At 41.1% G+C, this 21,240-nt stretch overlaps 3 protein-coding genes across 7 annotated transcripts in view; 1 reads left to right on the forward strand and 2 right to left on the reverse strand.

Moving 5' to 3' along the window:
* stx1a (syntaxin 1A (brain)) overlaps positions 1–12,075 on the reverse strand; it is a 53,373-nt gene extending 41,298 nt beyond the window's left edge. For all 4 annotated transcript variants that reach the window (XM_053421942.1, XM_053421943.1, XM_053421944.1 and 1 more), the window contains exon 1: positions 11,926–12,075. In XM_053421942.1, coding sequence (XP_053277917.1) covers positions 11,926–11,955 — 30 coding nt within the window. In that variant the 5' untranslated portion in view covers positions 11,956–12,075. The remainder of the gene's footprint in view (positions 1–11,925) is intronic.
* A 1,105-nt stretch (positions 12,076–13,180) lies between these two features.
* On the reverse strand, positions 13,181–17,820 carry bud23 (BUD23 rRNA methyltransferase and ribosome maturation factor). 2 transcript variants are annotated; one of them, XM_053422652.1, is made up of 12 exons: positions 17,617–17,820; positions 17,424–17,461; positions 16,685–16,780; positions 16,418–16,500; positions 16,013–16,109; positions 15,821–15,917; positions 15,661–15,711; positions 15,486–15,571; positions 15,177–15,222; positions 15,029–15,090; positions 13,844–13,933; positions 13,181–13,652 (listed from the first exon to the last, which is right to left on the reverse strand). In XM_053422652.1, exons 1-12 carry the CDS (start codon positions 17,662–17,664, stop codon positions 13,598–13,600), a joined length of 849 nt encoding a protein of 282 aa, XP_053278627.1. In that variant the 5' UTR covers positions 17,665–17,820; the 3' UTR covers positions 13,181–13,597. The 2 variants fall into 2 exon arrangements, with proteins under 2 accessions (XP_053278627.1, XP_053278628.1); XM_053422653.1 differs by having other exon boundaries at positions 16,685–16,791; positions 17,617–17,713.
* Positions 17,821–18,571: 751 nt separating this feature from the next.
* On the forward strand, positions 18,572–21,004 carry LOC128440078 (uncharacterized). Its single transcript, XM_053422655.1, has one exon. The coding sequence runs from the start codon at positions 18,590–18,592 to the stop codon at positions 19,766–19,768; it is 1,179 nt and encodes a 392-aa protein (XP_053278630.1). The 5' UTR covers positions 18,572–18,589; the 3' UTR covers positions 19,769–21,004.
* The last annotated feature ends 236 nt before the right edge of the window (positions 21,005–21,240 follow it).

Here is a 21,240-nt window from a genome sequence, read left to right on the forward strand (position 1 = left end):
CAGAATAATATTCCTTTAAAGATTTTGCATGACCATAAAATGACTTTACCAAATGTAACTGATAACATATAACCACATTTGTGTCTGCTACTGTATCAAAAAGTGATGGATACAAGACAATTCTTGCTTGTTTAATGTTTTCTCAAACACAAAATTAATAGTGTGGAGCTGTAGCAGGTGATGTGTCGGCACAGAGGCAGAGGCAGGGAGAAGATGTGGAGTCAATGGGCAGAAGAACAGTCGGATAGAAACCCGTTCTTGAGATGAATGTCAGAGAAGACAGAACTCAGCAGGAGATGGTGCGGCAACTGGCACAAATTTTAGAGTTAGAAGAATAGAGAGCCACTTGGATCTTGCTAATATCTAAACCCAATCAAGCTCTATTTAATTCAACAAAAACTGGATTGTTATTTGCTCTCTCCATCAGACAACCTTAAAAATAGTCTGTACAAAACAGTTAAGTGTTTAATGTGTGCTGTGACAGTTGGGCATATAAATTAGATACACAATATGTTGTTTACTTGATGTCTCATTTAGGAACAAAACTGCTATTAATAAATACATTTTTGGTGTGAAAACGAGGTGCATTTGAGGAACTGCCGACTATTAGAAGCAGAGAGAAAAGAGGCAGCAGCAGCAGCAGCAGCAGGAGGCGGCGGAGGAGGAGGACAAGCGGGGAATCAGAATAAGCTCCCAGATCACCCGTAGTGTTTCAGATTCCATGGAGAGATGCTGCATCCCCTGCAGTGAGAGGAGGGCTTTGGTCTGGTTTTACTTTGAGTGGTCAGGAGGAGAGAAGACTGAGCGGTGCACCTCAAACCTCCAACTCCCACACAGATCTGAAGCTCCTGCTGAGCCACTAGGGGACTGAGAGAGGCCTTTATCGCTGCGGTCTTGACTCAGCCTACAGTCTTGGACTCCACACACGGCACATGCTCTGAGCTAGACACACAAACATGCATGCACACAGCGATAATATTTAACACATGGTCAACAAACAGAGAGAACAAGCCGTATGCAAGCTGGCCCCCATTACGGCCACAACCCTCTGATGCACTCTGCCCCTGGGGCTCACACTTGGGTTAAAACACCCCAGCAGGAGGAGTGGCCTGATTATGCCGTTTATTCGATTAGAGAGTTGTTCTAGGCACAGTGCCAGCAGGGAGTCGCTTCATGAGGACAAAAGGCATTGTCTGCACATCCAGTGTAAACAGGAGGAGGAGGAGGAAATATTGTCCAGGACAGAGGGAGCGAGAGATAAACCAGACTTTTAGTGGCGCTGGCTCATGTCAGCATAGAAAGACGAGTAGGAGAAGCAGGGCAGCACATCAGTTACTGAAAGCTGTGACAGTGCAATAAGAGGACGCAGACTGTGCTGATGTATAAAGAGTCAGGTTAGGGTTCAGTCCCACAAAGTCTAATTCCACATGAAGCCACGCCGCAGATTTGCATCAGGAATCAAATGTTTTATTACCGCCTCGCTCAAACAGATAGGAGGTGAATAGGTTTGTCTCTGATAGATTCAGGTCAAGTCTTTATTCTCAGTTTTAATTAAAGTTTGTCACATTTTACATCTTTAAATGGAAAGCGAAGGAATACAGTTGCAAGTACCATGCATTCAGGCGGTAACCTGAGAATACTGGAGAGAAGAGCAGTGACGGTTCAAGTAGAGATGGAAACCCATGTGGGCAGGACTTTAATGTCCTTTTGTGTTTCCATATTAAAGCAGATCCGTTTCCCTGCATCTTTGTATTACAGCCAATTCAAGCAGCTTCCTGCAGTCTCATTAGAAATGACTCAGAAATTTGTGTCAGCTGCTCTGAGGAATATAGAGAGCATAACCAGATTTATTATCATAATACAGCCACACAGCATTCATTATGGATGTGTTCACACACACACACGATTTATTCATGTTTCCTCTTGCAGACAAATACAGAGATATAAACAACAAAAACTGACTTCTGCTCCAATTGCAGGGCTGCTCATATGGTATATTCATTTGCTAATATAGAAGAGACGTAAATAGAGCACGCACGCACGCTCATGTCAACATCAAAAGTCATAATTACGACTTAGAAAACCTCTGAACTCTCTGATACCTTTCTCTTAATAATGCAGAGGTAGAGAGAGATATAAAGCTACAGTTTATTGTCAAAATAGTCCCTATCTGGAACTCTGAATTTTGTATATCCCTGCTCTAGCAAATAAACTTCAATGCCACCCAAACACAATGGATGGAAAATTAGATTCCGTGGTGCTAATAGAATTGAAACATTAGATTCAATAGATTTAACCAGGGTTTGACAATGTATCTCAAATGAAAACCAAGTCATTCCCATTTATAAATGTCCTCATTCTCACTGTTCAAAGCTCAAACTGGTCCTCACAAAGAGACACAAAAACAACACGCAGGCACACAACCCGACTTATAGAAATAGGAATGGCTGTGTCTTCAGCTGCTCCCATTCTAAAGCCCCCAGGACATTCACTACCTACACGCCAAGAGATCTACTGTCTATGCGGGAAAACAGCCGACAGCAAATCACACAGGGAATCTCAAGCGTTATGCCTCGTGGCCAGTCTTCTTATGAAGACAGGGGTTTAACTGAAAATACAATAGATCAGCACAACAATCAATACAAGAGTCCAGAGTCTGAATTATAATATTTCCGTAACTCCTGAATGATTGTGTAACTTCAGCCAGGATTAAATTTTCCACCATCATGTGGTTGTGATGAAAAAGGCAAAGCCACAAATCAACACACCGGCCTCACTGACTGATTGCCCCTCAGGCCACCTCACTGAATAACTGTCAGAGTGAATGAGCGACTGATGGCAGAGCAGGAGACAGTGTGTGGCTATCGAGGCAAGACTTTCACACAACCAGCGAGCAGTGTGGGTGAGCAGAGGACAAAGGAAGTGATAAGATTGAGCCAAAAGAAAACAAGGGAAATGCAAAACTCATTGGGTTTCTTTGACATTACTGTTTTCGATCAGCAGCAAGAGCAGCCTTCAACGAAAATCAACAAACTTTGATTGAGCATTAGCATGAATTTCAGCCATTGCTCTTCAGCTGGAATAAAATATATTGTGCACTAGCTGATCCATGCTCCCCTGCTGATAACTGGCTCTTTAAAATACAGATCAATACTTTTATTACTCTGAAATATGCTCTATATGTGCTGTATTACTTTGCAAACATGCTTCCTGCTGTCTGTACACATGTTCACAATCTTGCTCTGAAGTACATCAAATCTAAAAGTGGGAGAGATCACAGGGGAAAGAATACATTCTTCTGTTTGCGCAATAGAGTGTTGGAATTACATAGGTTCAGATCTAAATGTAATGTCTACTGTTCATCACACTATTCGCAGTCCGAATCTGGACTCAGGTGCTGCCCTATCTGGGCCGGGACATATAAATCGAGCATTACTGCAATTTTCTTGCCTTTACCGTATTGGTTTAGCTGCCCAGGAAACTCAGACCAATTTTAGGCTTTGTAAATCATCTCATGAGACACCACTCAGCCAATCAAATCTGTGAATTCATGACCAGCATGGGCAGTCTTCAAATATTGTATTATGCTTTCTTTGTTTGACAGTCAGTTGTGGAATACGCACGTGTCAATGCATCTAATATTTCAATATATAGCCTATTGCACTGAATCATTTGCTCTTTTACATTGACATTATGTTCCCGAAAGCTGTGTGAAAAAAGAAAAACTATGAATTTCAATTAAAACCTCTGCTTTACACTATTCACAGCAAGTTGGTAAAAATGACCATGAAGGGATAAATGGAGTACGCAGATAAGACTGAATCGGCTATAAAGGATGTTTTACAATAACTGTAGGATGACTGACTGGCTGACTGATTGCCAATCCAGATACCATGCAAATAATTTCACATCAATATGGAAATGAATTTCCACAAATTTAGAGGTCTATTAAATCAACATGATAAGACACCTAAATAGCTGCTAAAATGTCAGACACATGATTCAAACAGGTCTGGTGTTGTGTTCAGTAACTGCGGTTTCTATGATAGGAAATATGTATTAAAAAAAATTGGGGATAAAGCTGTTGAAGATGAACAGCGTAGATGCAAGTCAATTCAAAGAAATATCTACTCTTAAATTTGTTGCTAAAATGTCCTTTTGCCTAACAATGACAATGGTGGGATGGATACATCATCACAGCTGTCCTAAGAGGGAACAGCAACATGAGCAGAAATGTCAGACTGGAAAAACGAAACTGAATCTGCTCGTCAAGCTCAGAATTTCTCTGAAATGTTTTATCTGGAATTAAATAGCACAAAAATGTAATAATCGATCCCCACTCTTTAAAGAGCATGTTCAAATTAAAATTCTTTGCTACGGTTGTTGTATTCTGTCTCTCCATGATTGGTGCATCCGGATTTAATTTAATTGGGCCCTTTGATAGTCTGCTCCTTGTAATTTTGACTGTTAAAATGTCTGCTATGTTGATTTTGTTTAAAAATAAAAAGTGCACAGGTTTCTCAGGCTCAGCTACTTTCCATTCCAGTGAAAACGCAGGTCTGGCCGAGGTTAACGAGGTTGTTTTATCAGCCCTGCCTACGGAGCACAGGGTCCATCAGATACACAAAGAAGAAGAATGTGGGTGGGAGACGAGATGAAGCACTGCCACCACAGTGAGTCAAACTGTGTGCATGCGCAACAATTTCCATTCCCTAACAATCCTCCTTAATGTCCTCCCCCTTTAATCATCCTCCCTTTTCTTTCTCATTCTCCCTGTCCGTCATTGTCTCACCTCCTTCTCTCTTGCTTGCCTTCCTCCGTACTTCTGCTTCGCTGCTGAATTCTTATAGCACATAAGGCCCACACAACATGCTTACCTTTGTCTCGCTCTCTGTGGTCACGTTTTCAGTTTGTGTTCATCTTTTCTTCCTCACCATCTCACTATCCTTGCTCAAGACCCACAGCGTCGGTGTTCATTTACCAAAACTTGCACTTTAAATGGTTTTATATTTTGTTTGTCATTAGAAAAACATAAAATTCTGTTATAGGTGCATTCAAAAATTCAAATATTTAGAATGAAAAATTGATTTTCCTCATGCGGTCTCTTCCTCCTCAAATTGTATCCCCCCCATTTCCCCTGCTATGTCTTTCATCCCTCTCCGCCCTCTGGCCTCCTCACATCTTTTTGACCTTTAACAGTTTAATCATCAAAGTGATGCCATTTAAATCGTTTAAATAAGAATTTACCAAAACGCCTATCTATTAAAGATTAAATAATTACTTACAATGGGATAATAACACGTTTTTCCACAAAATCAATAATAATCAATGTCAGGGCCGGAATCCAAATGTCTGCAGCTGCCAGCTCTCACAGAGATAACTCTGTCGGCTGCGGGGACTTCGAAGATGAGAAGACCGACCTTTCAGACTAAATAGTGGATGCTTACTTCCATTTTGGCTTGTTAGCACATAATGGCCGATGGGTAGGATTTTATTAATTACATGCTGCTGCGGATGTTCATAAACCAACTTGCCTGCCCTGGGGATGTGTGCAGGCAGCTGCAGGTGGTCGACCAGTGTTGAGCGTTGCAGGAGTAGGTGAGAAAATGTCATAAAGCTTCAATTGAACTTAAATGACGGATCACAGGCTGGGAAAAGAGATATCACTGCTATAGGCTGTGGTTTTGCCCATCCCCAGTCTCTTCGCCATCTTCCCCCTATGGAATATTTTTTCAGAGCACTTCACTCTGTAACTCACTGACCATGAAGGATTATGACAGCACCAATGTGCTACTAACACAATTACATTGCAGATATGGGGGGGGGGGGGGGTGACAGGGAGTGAGAGAGATGTCAAGGAACGATAGGAAGTGTAGAAAAAGAACCATAGCATAAGAGAAGAAAGAGCAAATGGACGGGAAGTGCAGAGAAAAGCCAAGAGAAATATCAGAAAATTCATTTGGAAAGAGGCAGAGATATAATATTTTCAAATACATAAACATGTCAAACTAAAGACTTTTATTTAATTATTTTGTGTGTGTGTTGGAGATGCTCTGATACCAGTATTGGAAATGCCTCCATTACTGCAGAAAATGCCAGGCGAGTACAAAATTCAATGTACTGATTTGATACCACATCTTTATAGTATATTAGATAAAACTTATTTTTTCTTTTCCTGGATATCACTTATTCTTCGCCACTCCAAAACAGCAGATGCACCATACTTCCATTGGCAAACATTGCCTTTAGAGCAGTGAGGAAGCAGTGATTTCAGGTAGTATAGCCAATCGATCTAAACTGTCATAATGTCGATATTTAACACTTTGGCACTAGATGCCAATTGCAAGACCAGCAATAGGCCACACAACAATGACAGCAATCATCACTTCTATGCAGGGTTTGTAGCATATAGCTGTTAAAATCATGGTTATATTAATATTTGTATTAAAACCAGGTATTAGAATCTGTATCAGGAAGGAGAAAATGTCCGAATATCTCTATTTAAAATGTCAGAAAATAACAAAAGTTGTAAGTACATATTCCTAAAGCTCGTCATATTATTTGGTTTGACCATCAGAACGTTAAGGTTTTCCATTTTCTATCGCATATGACAAAGAAAAGCAGAAAATTTAACTCTGAATGTTTTTGCTTGAAAAATACCTTGAGCAATGACCAAAGTTTCTACAAGATCATGTTCGTCAATTGACAAATCAACTCAATGTTTCTTCTTTTGCAGTGGTTGCCATGGCAAAATCTTTTCAGAGAAACTGTTAAAAGGAGACAGTCTTCCCAACAAGAACAACATCATCAGTCATGTCAGCAAATGGCTAAAGGACAGGTCAGAAAATGTCAAATACACGTCAGTCTGGGGACAACTTGTTGCAAATCATGTCTTTAGTTGTTTAGTTTGGACGGCTTGTTAAGTCATAAATGCTTGTTTAACCTCAAGAAGGAAAGACTCATATTATTACTCTAAAGGAATACCACCAAAGAAAGACTAACAGAGCTGCTTAGGCCCTAATGAGGTCAATGACAGTTCAGTTGGTCGCAAATTATGTTTAAAGGTCCTAATCTCCGACAAGAATCTGTGATAGAAGGCAGTACCTTTGCTGCTACAGATCCACTCTGCGGCCATCAATTAAGAGATGATGTGAGAGGAGAGGTCGGAACATTACAAATTCAATTTTAGCATCGGCAACAAAAATGACCTGAAGCTAATTCTCCCACAACAGATGGGGGAGGTTTGATTACAGAACCGTCTTTATTTATTTTTAGGATCTCCACTAGCTTTGGGAGCTGCTGGTGTTTATGAGAAGTAAACAAGATTGTACCAGCATAACAATAACCAATCTGAAATACAACAATGAATATAAGAGCTTATTACTTCTGCCAAAGAGGTTGTGTTATGGCACCTGTCCGTTTGTTTGTGGGTTGGATTGTATGTTGATTGTGTGTAAGAAAGTATTCGCAGTATTTATGGACACATTACCATGATGGAGGTGGAGATGAAACATTAGAACTCAAGTACTCCTGTACTGGCATTGATCACATTAGTACTGCAAGTAAGCACAAATAAACCTGTTGCCAAATTCCTGCTTATAACGCTGCAAAATTTCACTTTTTACATTTCGTGTGAACGTAGCATGAGGAATTTTTTTTTGCAAGAACATTGCAAGATTTGGCATAGGGGACTGACTTCTCTAAATGAGTGCAATTTGGCGCGGCTTGATTTCAATTTTAAAAGGGAATGTTGGGCCCTGGCGGAGGTATGAGCTCTTATGAGTGTCATCCTAGTTGCATGCTTTGATTGTTATGGATGAGGATGTTGTGTTCAATTCACACATTTAAGAAATAACCACTAGCAGCCAACAGATATTGGATATCATTACAACCATCATCTCATTTGCAGAGACAGACGAGTCCCTGGTGAAAAGCCAGATCGGTCATACTCATTTCATGGTTAATTTATGTAATTATGCAGCCTCTATGTGTTGATGCATAATGTCTTTATCTGTATATAAGAGGGCACCTTTCTCATGGCGACGATACAGGACAATGACAATACATTTTACTGCTACTTTATCCCTACAAATAGATATGATAAGGCTCATCTGTGGGTCAGAATCAGTGAGTAGCCATTTCCCCCCCACAACAGATCCCTGAGCTTACAGAGGCCTTTGAACAAGGACAAATAAAACCTCTGACCCTGTAGGATCGGTGTTCTGTTCAATAGCAGGCAAAGTGGCTCTTTTTCCTCGCTGCTGTTTGTATCACTGAGGAAATGTCAATAGCCAAGATCAGGTTAATGACAGAAGAATAAGAGGTAAAGAAATGCACAATAAAGGGGAGATGGATGTGAAAGAGGAGCGATAATGAAAAGATGAAAAGAGAAGCAAAAGAGCCAAGGACGCAAACACGGCCTCTGAGTGTGCCACATCCCTCCTATTAGTTAATGTGTCACTCTAATGCCAAGTTGATAGTGACACAGGTTAGTGCGCACGCACACACACTGAACCAATACTGAGACTGACCAACAAAGCTGCGCAGAGAAAACCGGAGGAAGAGAGCAGCAGGAAAAGTGTAGGGGAGGACAGGAACCCATCTGATAAATCACTGACAGGAAAAGAGCAAAGAGCAATATGGAGGAACTCACCACTACAGAAAACGGAGAGATTAAAGTTAAATAAAAACAGCTGATGAACCATCGAGGAGATATAAAAGAGAGCCGACCTGTTACGGCAGCGTGTTTCCCCCTCAGGTTTCAGAGCTCAAGACGGCTGACAAAAGCATCATGTCTGCCGCCATCTGTCACTAAATCACATCTGGGCCGACTGGGAGTGATGGGACGAGGGGAGGGGAGGCGAGAGGCCGTACGCCCGCTTTAGTTATTGAGACTGGCAGCTTCAGGCAGCAGGCTAATGAGCTGTTGGGAGAACAGAGTCAGGGGCAGGTGTGAGCTCATAAAGTGGGCTTATGTGCATATGGGCGAACCTGCGCCCTCGCACAAATATGAGCAAAACTCAATTTCCTGCCAAAACGGCACATGAGCACATGGGTGAGTAAACCTGCAGTGAGACTCTACCAAAAACACATGAAAAGACACAGCGGCAGTGAAATCTGCTCAGTTCTCTTCACTTTAGCTGCATCTGTGTTTGGTTTGAACATATGAAAATGAAGGCTTATTTTATTTGACCTGCCTTCATATACAATAAATATGAAAAGTCTGACCCCAAACCAAATTATCTGCCTGTTATAACAAATCTGGAGGCAGCTTATTGGAGTCCATTTTTAGAGCTGCTTTCTGACATGCACCCTAGTCCTGATATACCCAGCGGGGCTGTATCTGAGACTGTAAATGACAGTTGTTGAAGTGTTGATGATACTGGAAAACAAAAATAATACAAGTCTCTCAGGATGAAAAAGAGGTGCCATACAAGTAGAAGACGCCACAGTTGATATCAACTTTGAAAGAATACGAGATTTGGGAACTTTTGGTGATAAGGGTAAACGGCCGTGTAGATGTGCTATAAACAAAAAAATGTGATTTGTGCAGTGGGAATTATACATCACGTTGAGAACAACTGCTGCATTATCTTAATGTGATAGGCAAACACTAAAGAAAATCCAGACCCAATTGTCTGAACATTTTCTGGAGTTCATGTCTAAAATGGCTTAAGTGATATCTCCTATTATGTTTCCAGCTCTTCGCTGATTTGCAACCTAAATGTGACCATTAACAGTGAGCTAGGAGACATTGAATACATCCTGCAAGGATAGCGTTACTTTGAAATAAGACATAAGTCTTTACGAAGCAGCACAACAAAGTCCATCATCCTGTTTCTTTCCATTCACTAATGTACTGCAGGTGTGGAGGCGAGAGAGAGAGCTCAGTCGTCTGTTTCCACTGCCACTACCTCTAGTGCCTCCTGAGGGATGTCAACATATTCCTCAGGCTGAGACACACGTAGGGCCACATGAATGCAAAGTGAGCCCCCAGCCCGCTAACCTGCACAGTCTCCTTACCTCTGCCACTTGCATCTTTGAACTGCTTTTTAGTTTGGCCACTCACAAAGGACCACTTTCCTCCTCATGGGAGACCCTACCAAGAGCTGTTTCCCTGGCAACATACCCAACTCCCCATCACGATAAGGACACACCTCCTGGAGAGGGACAAACCTCATATGTTCTCAAAACTAAGAAAATACAAGCTAATGAAGCATCAACTCAGCAACTGCACAAACCTGACAATTTTTTTTATTCTGAATGTCTAATGACAATATTTCCATAACAGCCGTCAGCTTTTCCAGCTTAAAAATCTGCATGAAAGAATAATAGCAGCCCAGTGAGGGAATGTGGAAGCAGATAGATGTGGGTTCATGCCATCAGCTGTAGAGCTCTAGATGACGTCTCAGAAGAAGTTTTCAGACAAGAACTTTGGAAACTTAGGAAATTAAATATATCAGGACACTATACAGTTGCGATATTTGACGGATGAATCAGTATTAAAAATGATAATTACTTGCAGCTCTAGTCCAGAGCTGCAACACAATCGAATGTGCATCCTACACTGTACTGCTCAGGTCCACAGAAAAATGTCGATGAGCCGTTTTAACTTTAGAAGGGAAACAACATTAATCCGGTGCTGATGAGAGATCACACGTCTGTGACTTTCAATTTATTTCAATTTTATTTGGTCCCGATTGTCTGAAAATGGTGCAGCTCAACACTAATCTGCCTTTTCTCAGACAGGAAAGATAAGATCAAGAATCGTAAAAGAAAATAGAATCTGCAGCTCATGTATAATTTCTGTCTGCTCCAGCCACTTGGGCTGAATATTGGTCTGACTGTTTCACACTGAAGCTGATGAAGAAGATTCAGGCTATTTCTCTGTAGCATGGCAGCCTGGAGACAGGCCTCTCCTCCTGAACAAACACACACGCACACAATTGGCAGGGCTGGGTTGTTTCCCCATGAGGCCAATTCATAGCAGGATCTGCCCTGAAAACTGAGGAGTCGTAAATTGTTTCCCCATCTATGTCCTCAGCTTAACTGCCAATTACCCAGTTCTGACAATGGCCACTTTAACACCACACACACACACAAAAACACACACACACACACACAAACAACACAAGCTTATCCTTTAAAAGGATATTATTCAATCTTCTCTTCTATTAATCTTATCAATCATGCATCCTCCTCATTTCTCCCATAATCTAAGAATGTTATACTGCATATTCATGATTATTCCAATTGTCACAAGGTTTACATTTAAAATCCAATTAAGTCTTTATTTTCATTTACAAAATGTAGGATTGGACAACGTGATTAATCTGTGTCAGAATGAACCCCCTCTTCTCTCTGCACGTGCACACCACAGATGTTGGAAAGGGACAAACCATTGTGCTTGGACTGGGTAATGTTTACATTTTGTATATATAAAAACATGTTAAAAGGTTATATGGGCGAGCTGGGACCAATTTCCAATCACACACACCAATAGTTCAGCCCAGATTGATCCAACGAGACAGAGACAGAGACACACACACACACACACACACACACATATCTGGGTGTTTTTTAAATTCAGAAAAATGACAGAAAACGTGTTAATGTTATTAAAATAAAACTGAATGATACTTTCATTCAACTAAAATGTCATTAAAGTAAAAGTGCGATAGAGGAAAGCTGAGCCCACCTGTGAGCACATTAATCATGTCGTTGGTTATTCAGGAGCAGAAAATGACTTTAACTTGGATTAAACCTGTGGAATCTCTGTGTTGTTTCGCTCGCGCTCCACACACACGGTGAATCTCAGCAGCGGCTGCCGGTGATAAAAACCCCGGAGAGTCACAACTGTTGCTTCCTGAACCAGACCAACGGAAGAACATGATTCCATGGAGCAGCTGCGTGTTTTCTACTTACGTGTCGAAGTTCTAGCATGCGGTCCTTCATGGTTTCCCCGCGTTCCGCTCCCGTTCCTCCGGTCTTCCTCTGGGTGAGAGAGGTGGTGGTGGTGATGGAGCGGCGGGGCGGGATGATGTGACCGAGCCGGGGAGGCGCGTCTAGTGGCGGCGGCTGCTCCTCAGGGATGGCGGCGGGACCGCGGGTGACGCGCACGACAGGTGAGGCCTTCCGCCGTTAACCCATCACACACCCGCAACTTCCTCCTCCTCCACTAATGCACTAATGGACGCTTGTAAATCAAATTAAAGAAGGAAGAAAGTGTTTGTGGAAGTTTGGTGTCTTGTTCCGGCGGGTGGAGGGTCTTTGACAGAGAAGTTACCCGGAGACAGCCGCTGAAGGAGCGGACACACTGAGGGGGATGTGCTCGTTGATTGAGCGCGTTCACGCTGATATAACGCCCAGGTGCTTTGTGGTGTCCAAGCAAACAGCGCCCCCTGTCGGACACACTGTGCGGACCGTGAGGAAAGAGCAAAAATAGCCAAATTATCCAAAATGTGCAAAAAATAAGGCAAAACCAATATTGGTATAATATATTTTCTTTATATAAAATTAAAAACAACCACCATTTTTCTGGCATAATTGACCAGACAAAAAAATCCCCTTTTCTTTGTATAATAATTGTAGTTGAATAATATTAAATTCTATCTTTAAATTGCAAATACACCAGTATTCATTGGTACATTTTCTTACATTGTATGATGGTAATAGTCTGAAAGTTTTCTCATCTTATTAGCTGCAATGTTCTAGAGATAATGAGCACATATCTATTATTACCTGCCAGGAGGTTATTAGGGCTCGAGGCACTGATAGAGCGAGCACCCTATTGGAACTGTGATTTCATTATCATTTGTTTCTGTCTGTTTACTCAAAAGCTACCAAAATGGTTTGAATGAAATTTTGAGGGGTTGACTCAATAAGGTTTCAAGCAGATCCAGTTACAAGGGCAGATCTGCCTTTTAAAGGGGGACCAAGAGCATTTTTCGACATTTTCATAAATTTCTGAAAATGTTGGATGAGATGTACCGCATGAGGGACCTGATCACAATACAGGCAATTTGGTGGTGAAGTGGCCAATCAGCCTTAGTGCTCTTCTAGTTGTACATGTACTATATTTGTCATTTTACATGCAGGGTGTTTTTATTTAATCATAGGATTGTGAGAAACCATGTTGCTCAAATTATTTTATATTCCAGTAAAAAAACAATGCATCAAATTCAATAAAAATCTTCAATCGTTCAGTTTATTTGATAAAATATTATAGATAGAACAATCAACAGCTGACCAGAAATGGAGGATGACATTTCATAATCTATGAACATTGTTTTAATTCTGTGACTGTGTTGTTCTTGCGTCATCAGCCGGCAGCACACGTCTGTTCATGTACTTAATATTCTCCATCCAGCATGAATGTGGAGAGAGCAATCTTACCAACGTGTGTGAGAAACAATTTCCCAGACACTCGACCAAATATAAAAATAATTGGCCATAATAGCATTTCCCTCTCTCCAGTCCACTTGAATTAAAGAGTTGAGAAAATTATTCAAGTCCAAACACTCTGTGGCTCCAGAGGTGAATGTGTGTAGGGAGGCACAGACAGGAGCTAATGAGGGCCCAGCTGCATGAGTCAGAGCTAGAAATTAGGTCTTCTCTGACGTCCAGTGTATTTAGTGTCGGCTCGAACTTCCCTGCAGGAGACAAATACACAGCAGAGAGGGGCGGCGTCAGCAAGCATCACAAAACACAACTAATCAGAGGTGATTCAATTAAAACTAAACTTAAATTGCATTATTTAGAACATGAATATTGAGCACAGCATAATTAATAAATCAAATTAATTTGTCCCATTAGAGATTGAAACACAGTCATGCTGACGTACCTTCCCTGCCTCCTCCTCCTCTCCTTTTTCTCCAAGATCCAATCTCGCCCCTTCTTCCCTGATTTGCCCTTCATGTTTTTGAACCGGCACCTTCACAAAGACAAAGTGGAGCTGATAAGGTAATTTAAAATACACAATGTTCTTCTTGAGAAATCTCTTCCAAAAAGGAGAAACTTGAACATCACTATGTGAAAGGGAGGAAAACCTGCCTGACAGGGTTTTAAATCAGGCAGGACAACGGCCCTTTTTAGATTTCTCTTGGTCTTTTGGCTTCATCAGCACAGGTATAACTGAACCCACACTTATCCTCACCAAGACCTGCTCACTCTCAAAATAAACTGGAATAGTTTCAATAGAGATGTTCTGATAACAATAAGAGCAGTAGAGATGTCCCGGATACACCTGAAAACATTGGGTCAGGCATCTGCAATTATGCAAATCTTTGTATAGATCCTTTTGTATATCTTTAGAGAAAAAAAGTTTCCGGAAATCACATCTTCTTCACTGCTCCAGAACAGCAGGTGTTCTGTACTGACAGTAGCAAGTACTGCATTTAGAGCAGTGAAGAAGCTTCTGGTACTGTAGCATTAGCCTGAGCTCGCTAAAATGTTAATGTGTTGGCAATGTTTCACAAATTCCAAATCACTGTACATTTCAATTACAAAATATTCTGTGTTCAGTATACTATCATGCAAGAAGAAATAAAAGAAAATCGTTACATTTGAGAACATTTAATAAGAAAATATATCAAAAATAATAATTTTGTATTAGATCTAAGATTGAATAATACACAGTCAATCAAAATATTATTCAATTTATCAAGCCGTTATTATAATACATCTTTAGATCTATTTTGGCAGGTAAACAGTCAATAATTCAAGATTTTTTTTTTCTAAGATCAAATATTCAAAAATGCTCACAGACTGAAGTTGATGTAAATACAAGGCGTTTGTTCAAACACATAGCTGCAATCTGCAAAAATACTAGTTCTTTCATAGTTGGCCTCGGACTAGCTCATCTAATTGTACATTTCTGAATGAAACACATCAACCAACAAATAACTTTATAATTTCCAAATATGTGAGCAGTTTTTTAAATCACAGTAATCTGACTACTTCTGGTTATCATGGTATTTCCTACATATAAACAAAGCCACCGTCTTGCCTGCTGTGTGACCATCATTACCTTTGTCCTGAGTACTGGACCTGGTTTGAGCCAGCTTTGTCTGAGGCTTCTATTCCCAATCCCTGAGAACGATAGACAAAAAGCAGAGTTATTAAAATGTGGCTAAAACAAATCATAATGTTCCCAAAATAAGTCCTTTGTTTCTTACTTTGGGAAGGGCTCCTGATACTCCAGCAAAAAGACACAAGAAGAACCTGGAAACAAAATGTATGCGTGCGTGTGTGAGAGAGAGAGAGAAAAAGAAGTTAATTCAGGCAAACCATTTTTAATGTAATAATTCATTACCAGGCTAATGAGAAGCAGTCGAGTCAATATGGATGTTGTTCTGTTCTAATTAGTGTTGTGTTGTCGCTAAACTGGTACTAATTTCACAGGCTATTAACAAGGGATCAATGCAGAGGGGAGCAGCTAAACGTGTAAAAAAAAAAGAAAGCCCCTGCTTCTCATAGATACTGACTTTTTAGCTTTGCTGCTGTTGGGATAGTCCACCACCATTCCTCCACTGAAACCTGCCCTCATGGCCTGCGTCGTGATCAGCTCCAGCTTGAAAGGGGGAAGGAGAACAGAATGTGAGCATGTGAATCAGTATAAAATGTTAGATTTTACATCCACCGCCCACAGTGTATTTTCACCTGCTCTGAGTTCTCGGGATAAAGCTGAAAAACTGCACGTGAGCCTCTTGACTGAAAGACAAATAGCATGGAGAAGTAAGCAAAGGTCTTCGCTGTAAAATATGGGTAATGGGTGTTTAAATGTTTGTCTAAGCAGTCAACTTGAGTGATAGATGCTTACCAGAGAAGAGTAGAGAGTACTGAAGAAGGTATAGAGTCTCTTTGGAGGACTGTGTGACTTCTTGTCGGCATTACAGAGCCACTGCAGCGCTGAAATACTGACAGGGAGAAAATCATCAAGAAAAAACTGAGTCAGATATTTACTTCATGTTTTGTTTTGTTTTTCGAAAATTAAGTATGCTTTGATTTTCACCTGATACAACCGTCAAAAGTGCCAGGTCGGAAAGGCATCCCCTGGCCCATGTCCCCCACTAAAAGATCTCCTTCAACTTCTCTGTCCAGTGCAACATCTGTCAAAGGAAGGTGTTTTTATTTAAATTCATAATTTCTCAAAGAACATATAAACTATAAAAGATTTTGTGCTCGAGTTAAAAGGTCACTCGGAGTGATAAGCCTCTGATATAATGTTTAATCTGCCGAGCCATCAAACCTAAACACAAAGTCTCACCTTTTGTAAAAAAAAAAAAAAAAAAAGTATATAAACAGGGATTCTTAAGTGTTTTTCAATGTAAGACGTTTATAATATGAACAGCAAATCAATCGGATGGGATGTCTTTGAGAAAATCTGCAGACAGATTTCTGTAATTCGAAAACTAACCCAGCATTGCTGTGCTGATGTCGACTCCAACCCAGAGGTGTCCCTCCTCTGAGAGGTAGTCTCCACTGAGACCAGAGCCACACCTGAGAGACAGGACAAACAGACCAGAGTCTTTTACAGCACAAATACAAGATTACTGTTATTCTGAATATTGTGAGGTATTATGTTAAAACTTAGAATAAAGAGGCGTTACACTGAATTAGAATGTGAATTTGTCTAATTCAGATTAACAGTGCAGTCCATGTAAACACAGTCAGCATCACTCACCCCACATCGAGCAGGAAGCACGGCTCTCCCTCTGGCAGGCTCAACAGCTCCACCGCTCTCTCTGACATCTGGGTCTGGATCTCAATCATTCGAGAGCTGTGAAGCAACTACATCGTTTACAGGACTTCTTGAAATGTAGAGACATTCTTACATGACAGAATTAAACATTTACACGTGACAAAGACAGTAAACAGTCACACACAATAGTAGCAAAGTACAAGTTTAAGGATTCTTTACATGTATACTTCTATTACACTACAACTTAGGACAAATATAGAACTTGTATGATTCAAACATTAGTTACTTTGCAACTTCTGATTATTGGGATGATAAGATAAGTCTAGCTTCATTGCCTTTAAACTAGTAATAGTTACATTCCAAGAAAATTCCTTCTATTCTTCTGAAATGGGACATTAAACATAATAAAAATAAAAATAGTATTTTAACTTGTGTTTATGCTTTGACTTGTCAAGAGTATTTTCTACAAAGAGATACTGCTACTTTTACTTAAGATCTGACACACCCACACACATTATCTGCTCTCTCTTCCTTTGTCTCTCTCTCTAACACAGACACTTTATAAATGTATGTCAGGGATTTACTCTAACACTAACCAAACCACTAGTTGCGAAACCAAAACTCATCTTCTATTTACACTGGTAACCAATACGACAGTAACACACACACACACGCACACACTCTCTCTCTCTCTCTCTCTCTCTCTAACATGCAGACTCACTTCTGAGAGTACTTCTTTGCCTCGGCTTCATTGTAGTACTGTGGAGATGTGAGCACATTATTAGGACCTGGACAAACTGCTCAGTAACACTGCTGCTAACCTAACACAACAGTTAAAGGTCTTTAAACATCCCCAAATACTGCAGCTGAAGCTAAACGTTAGCCTAGCAGCTACAATACAGCTCGAGACTCACCACATCTGGGGGAGCGGAGTGTTCAGGCCGTCGACAGCTGGACGACATGTTTCTCCTTGTGTGTGTTTGTGTGTCGATACCTGATTGTAAAGAGCTGGTTTAGTAATTTCAGGTTATTAACCTGCCGAATGTTATGGAGGCAGAGACTCAGTCCACACGTGAAGACTCTACTTCGACGTTTCAATAAACGCTATACTGCGTAAATATGTGCCTATATCGCCACCTACTGCTCCATCCTGTGAACTACATAATCTACTTGCTACTATTTCAACTACTACTACCATCAAAATACGTATACTACTACTGCTATTACTGCTAATAAGAATAATAATAATAAGAAATGTAGATTTTTTCCAAAACTCAAAGTGTTTTCAACTAAATAAATCAGTAAATATTTTAATATAAACTTAAGACCAATTCCAGATGACAATGAGATTGAAAAGTGATCTTGTGCTTCATGGCCTTTGTGAGGCAGCATACTGTAATCTAATTAGGGCCCGAGCACTGACAGGCACTGACCCTATTGAAATTGTAAGGATTATTATTATTATTATTCAGGCAAATGAATTGGCTTTTTGAGAATGTCACTTTATTAATATTTGTATCATAATTGTTTGATTATGTTGTCTTTTTCCATAGTAGCTAAGCACTTCAAATGATTGAGAGAATTGTCCAATAACCCAAGCTGAGCACACAGAAACCTATTTAAAACATTTTTTTTTATTTGGACAAATACAAGTGGCACATTAGTTAACTAAAAAAAGCTTTTAGAGACTCAGTAATAACATTTAGTGGGAAACATTTTTTTCATTATACACGAAAACTACACGTAACCCTTCTCATGTTGAAATGATTGGTCGACTGAAAGTACTTCCTGTAAACATTGACGCTTACTGGTGGCTCCTCGAATGACGTCGCCGGATGCTGCGGCTGTTTTTCCGGTTTGGTCCTCTATGATCCGTTCTCGGTTAAAATGGCAGAGGTCGGGCTGAGGCTGGGCGGCGGAGTTTACCGACTGTCCGCCCTGAGGACCAGCCGCAGTCGATCCTTGATCACCGGCGGAGGCCCCGGATCTCTGCTGGTGAACGGCACCGTCAGTGAGAGCCGGGTGAAGGCGGAGTCAGACCGGGATCCACGTGAGGATCAGCCGGTGTCAGAGAGCAAAGCTACACAACACAGATCAGAGAGAGTTCACAGAGGGAGAAGAACTCAACAGCAACATGATAACAGACGTTTGCTCTGTCCACTGTCTCTGGAGCTGGATTCATCACGATTTTTTGGGTTTGTTCATACAAGACTGAGGGTCCAGGCTCAGAAACCAAGCCTGTACCACCCTGCAGGACCACTTCCGCTCCTGCAGGAGAAGCTGCTGCCCTGTAGGATGACACCCTGGTCCAGAGGAGCTGTCTCCACCTGCCCTGACACCTTCAGGTCTCATCAGCAGCTCCGAGCTCTCTGCACTGTCATCTTCATCCTGGCAGAGCAGGAATCAGAGTGGCCAGGCTGTGCACAGAGACTGAGACGACTGAAACTAAAACCTAACCCATGCACAGCAACTAGGAGCTACAGCTGGAGGAGTGACAGAAGCTCCAAGGATGCTCCTCTGCACAGAAGCAGGACGGCCTATTACGATATCCTCAAAGTGACCCCTGGGGCCACGCAGTCCCAGATCAAGACGGCCTACTACAAGCAGTCCTTTATTAACCACCCCGACAAGAACCAGGGGGACAAGGAGGCCACCCAGCGCTTCTCTGAGATCAGTGAGGCTTACACCGTGCTGGGTAACATCAGCCTGAGGATGAAGTATGACCGGGGCTTCCTGAACCAGGCAGACGTCCACAGTGCAGGGAGACCGTCGGTCAAAGAGGCCGCGAGCAGATCCACTGCCTCCTCGCAGCAGAGGCATCAAGACACAGCCAGAAGGTTCTCACAGGCCAGAGGGAAGCCCATGTATGATTTCGACGCCTTTTATCAGGCTCACTACGGCGAGCAGCTGCAGAGAGAGAAGGAAATGAGAGCCAGGAAGGAGCGCATGCAGGAGCAGCGGAGGCAGCATCTGGCCAGGTGGAGGCATGGGAAGATGTTGGAGATAAGTGTAGCGATGCTGCTGACACTGGCAGGGATAATATTTGTGAATCTCAGCAGGCCCTGAAATAGAAGCAGCGAGCGCACGTGGCCCTCTGGGGTTACATGTTACGACTCCGGGGGGGGAAGAGATGGAGGGGGCTACCTCTGACTGTTTTGCTTGTGTTGCACAGTTTCTGACAGTGGAAGAGGATTATGTTGCAGGAGGAAATGAAAGCTGGCTCTGAAGCTAGTCGCTCACAAAATGTATCGCAACAAGTTCAGTTTATTAAAGTTCTTAATATTAAAAGATCATGTGCCGACTTGAACACAAACAGGTTTTCATACTGTAATCATTCCTCCTATTCACACCGGCCATTAGGACATCCCCTCCTGATGTTAATTGCAGCAGATATGATGCTGCAGCAGTTTATGTTATACAAATCCACTGGTTCAAGATCTTTCTGTTAAATACAAAATTCACTCTTTGTTTTAATGTTCTCTGAAGCTCAGAATGTAAACAACCCAGGGGAAAAAAGTGTGACTGACTTTCAAAGTTATCATTTGATGTGTCCAACACTGGCTGTCGAAGCCCCATACAGCTGTCAGAGGAACATAGTAGCACAGAATAAGGACTGTAGATTGTATCTTCCATTACTTGCATACAAAACGATAGGATACAAGCCTGTAAACACATTTTACAAACACCTACCTAGAAATGTATAAAATATTTAAAAAATATATATATAACTAGAAATTTGATCACTTAGCAAAATGTAAATTATTTATCCCTGCATTGATTTTGAGCATGTAGCTCTTTTTCAAATGCACCCTGTGAATTTTTTATTTCATTGCTTTCCAACATTTTATTTTAAAACTGGTAAACACTTGCCACCATGCTGCAACCTCTGCATGAGAAAACATGCATATGTAAAAAGTCAACTTCTGTTTTAACAGTTGATAAGATGCTATGTAAACCCTTTGATTAATTGACTTTGATTTACAGGTGAAAAGTGATCAATCTGAAGCTGAACAACTTTCTTGGAAGCTTCAGTCTATTTATCCATCACCGCACGAGGATGAGAAGGATTAACTTTACATGCGGGACAGCGCACAATACCTCCTTACACTGGTTCTTCAATGTAGACAGTTACTTTGAACTGAAGATCGTTTGCTATTTATAAACACTTTGGCATCTTTCTACAGGTATTTAGGTACCAATCAATGTATGTAACGTACATAAAGGATGCTACATCATGTCTGATATGTTATTAGAAATGTTTATTTTGTCTTTGAGCAGATATAATAAAATTGATTTATTTTTCTTCGTTTTAATGTTTATTTATCAGTGATCATAGTAAATATGTTGGTGCAATTACTCAGCCTTTTTTAAGTGTTATAAACTGACCTGTAGAGGGCGCCTGTGTTCATTTAAATGATGTCTGGGTTACAGATGAAGGCTTGGGGGGGGCTTGGTGATGCTGATGCATGTTCAGGGCGTCTCACTTTGCTGCTAATAGATTAACACAGGTTATTTTTGTCCAGCTTCTCTGAAAACCT

The sequence above is a fragment of the Pleuronectes platessa genome, chromosome 5 (assembly GCF_947347685.1).
Source record: "Pleuronectes platessa chromosome 5, fPlePla1.1, whole genome shotgun sequence".
NCBI lineage: Eukaryota > Metazoa > Chordata > Actinopteri > Pleuronectiformes > Pleuronectidae > Pleuronectes > Pleuronectes platessa.

Excerpts from the sequence above, each read along its gene's own strand:
- bud23 (XM_053422652.1), bottom strand. The coding sequence starts at position 17,664 with ATGTCGTCCAGCTGTCGACGGCCTGAACACTCCGCTCCCCCAGATGTG. Across the intron at positions 15,712-15,820 it reads GTACTCTCTACTCTTCTCTG|TCAAGAGGCTCACGTGCAGT; the intron begins GTAAGCATCTAT and ends TTTGTCTTTCAG. Across the intron at positions 15,223-15,485 it reads AACAGCAGCAAAGCTAAAAA|GTTCTTCTTGTGTCTTTTTG; the intron begins GTCAGTATCTAT and ends TTTTGTTTCCAG.
- LOC128440078 (XM_053422655.1), top strand. The coding sequence starts at position 18,590 with ATGGCAGAGGTCGGGCTGAGGCTGGGCGGCGGAGTTTACCGACTGTCC.